General features: G+C 49.0%; 1 protein-coding gene across 3 annotated transcripts in view; it reads right to left on the reverse strand.

Annotated features, from left to right (window-relative positions):
- SNRNP27 (small nuclear ribonucleoprotein U4/U6.U5 subunit 27) overlaps window positions 1-1,147 on the reverse strand; it is a 12,606-nt gene extending 11,459 nt beyond the window's left edge. The window contains exon 1 of one of the 3 annotated variants that reach the window (XR_002774258.1): window positions 1,063-1,143. Coding sequence is in view for 2 of the 3 variants with exons in the window: in XM_003793441.3 (XP_003793489.1) it covers window positions 1,063-1,096 (34 nt within the window). In the remaining variant the exon portion in view is untranslated. Of the gene's footprint in view, window positions 1-1,062 lie in introns of all 3 variants that reach the window. The other 2 variants (XM_003793441.3, XM_023515292.1) reach the window with 2 other exon arrangements.
- Window positions 1,148-2,695: the final 1,548 nt, after the last annotated feature.

Raw genomic sequence — 2,695 nt, forward strand, 5'->3', positions numbered from 1 at the left:
CTCCTGCCTCAGCCTCCCGAGTAGCTGGGACCACAGGCGCCCGCCACAACACCCAGCTATTTTTTAGTTGCAGCCGTCATTTGTTGTTTGGCGGGTCCAGGCTGGATTTGAACTCACCACCTTGGGTGTACATGGCTGGCGCCTTAGCCACTTGAGCCACAGGTGCCGAGCCTAAGTTAGTCTCTTGATGAAGTCCAGTGTTATTCACATTGCACTGCCTCATTTATGGGGATGAGGGCCAGGAATCATGAGTGAGCTCCCTGGACTCAAAATTCTCAGTATCAACTTCTCCGTTTATGAACTAAGTAGGAAGCGAATGTATATTAAACCTCTAAAGCCAGACAGAATCACATAGTGAATGTTATGGAATATGACATTTATTCTCCCATCATTTTTTGTTGTTGTTTTGAGACAGGCTCTCTCCCTGTAGCTCAGTACCTAAGTTGGAGTGCAATGGCTTAATCATAGCTCACTGCAGCCTCTAAATTTGTGGGCTCAAGCGATCCTCCCGTCTCAGCCTCCTGAGTAGCTAGGACTACAGGTGCTCACCCCTACACTCAGCTAATTAAAAAAATTTTTTTGTGTGGAGACGAGGTTTGGCTGTGTTTCCCAGGCTGGTCTTGAACTCTGAGGTCAAGCAATTCTTCTACCTCGGCCTCCCAGAGTGCTGGGATTACAGGTGTGAACCAAACACGCCCGGTCTCGTGATCAGTTTTTAAAAGTAGGCTACATTACTTCTTGTGACTAATTATAGGAACTAGATTCAGAAACTCTGAGTGACTTGCCCGCCATCCCCCAGCCACAGTATAATAAAAGTTACTGTATGAGGCTGACAAAGAGTAAACGAAACCCCAATTCAGTAAAGGACAGCGAAATCCCAAAAGATTGCCTTTAAAGTTTAAGGGTCTGAATCGAAGGGCGTGGGGCCCACTTCTTCGACCCCCACCCACTTCTCGCTCTCCTCGGGAGAAAAAGGCCTGCCTCCCCGCTGTCCTGCTACCGACTACTGAAGGGAAAAAGAAGGCACGCGCCTCAGACCCACCGAATTGCCTCTGAACTTACCCCTCCGTGGGGAGCGACTGCGACTGCGACCCATTTAGAGTCCCGCTACTGGCTCCACCACCCGGGAAACGACTGTGCAACAACTTCCGGGAGTCTCGGGCACTAAGCTTTTATTACCGACTGGAAAGTGTTGAAACCCGTCGCAAGAGTTCCGGCCCTTAAAGAAGCTGAGGCTGTGTCTCGGCGCCTCCTGCTCCCAGCCACATACATCGGAGCTGTCGGGTTCTAACTCAGCCCGGGCCTGCCAAACAACAATGACAACTACAACCAAAAAATAGCCGGGCGTTGTGGTGGGCACCTGTAGTCCCAGCTACTGAGGCAAGAGAATCGCTTAAGCCCAGGAGTTGAAGATTACTATGCGCTGTGACGCCACGGCACTCTACCAAGGCGACACAGTGAGACTCTGTTCCCCCCCTCCCCCAAAGAATTGGCCCGCCCGGATGCCACTTCTGAGCATCTTGCGTCTGGAGGGAACTGAGGTAGGAGAAGAACTGGCATGTCGGTGCCTCCAGCCCCGCTTTTGCAGTGGCTTTCCCGCCTTCCTTGTCCACAGTGGGTGTTTATATTCGATTTGTTATTATAGAAATGTCTGAAAATTTCAGTCGTATACCCACCACCCTAACACAGTTTTCATATTCTTCTCTATTTTTTTTCCATTCTTTGTCCATTCCATATAATATACTTACATCAAACCAACTCTAATATACTATGCACAGCGTATAACATTCTCTTCATCAAGAGTGAATGTACCCGCCCGGCGTGGTGGCTCTCGCCTGTAATCCTAACAACCTGGGAGGTGGAGGCGGGTGGATCGCTGAGCTCAGACGTTAGAGATCAGCCTGAGCAAGAGTGACCCCCGCCATCTCTACTAAAAATAGAAAAACTAGCTCGGTATGTGTTGGCACCTGTAGTCCCAGCTACTGGGGAGGCTGAGACAAGTGGATTGTCTGAGCCCAGGAGTCTGAGGTTGCTGTGAGTTGGGGCACTACTGCACTCTACCCAGGGCACAAAAAAGAAAAAAAACCAGATTATACCCATATAACCCTAACCCTTCACTAACCTTTCTGCTTTGTATATTCTCAGATGACAGTATTGAAAAACTCCTGAAACTTCCTATGGACACTTGGAAGGAAAAGTAAGGGCCCCATATTCCATCCTAACCCACAAAGTACCTCCCAGATACCGCCTATACCCTCAGGAAAGATAGATAGGGAAAAAAAATTGCACATTAAAAGAAAATCAATCTTTTTTTATTGTTTGGAATCAATTGAGTTTTTTGAGACAGAGTCGCACTCTGTCACCCTGGGTAGAGTGCTATGGCATCCTTGTTCACAGCAACCTCAAACTCTTGGGTTTCAAGTGATCCTCTTGCCTCAGCCTCCCCAGTAGCTGGGACTACAGGTGCCTGACACAATGCCCCAGGCTGGTTTTTCTGTTTTTAGTAGAGAGAGGGTCCTCACTCTTGCTCAGGCAGGTCTCCAACTCCCAGATTGCTAGGATTACCGATGTGAGCTATAAGCCCAGCTGAACCTCTATTTCTTTTTTTTTTTGAGACAGAGCCTCAAGCTGTCCCCCTGGGCAGAGTGCCGTGGCATTACAGCTCACAGCAACCTCCAACTCCTGGGCTCAAGCG

The sequence above is a fragment of the Otolemur garnettii genome, unplaced genomic scaffold (assembly GCF_000181295.1).
Source record: "Otolemur garnettii isolate 467f Iridium unplaced genomic scaffold, OtoGar3 scaffold00068, whole genome shotgun sequence".
Lineage (NCBI taxonomy): Eukaryota > Metazoa > Chordata > Mammalia > Primates > Galagidae > Otolemur > Otolemur garnettii.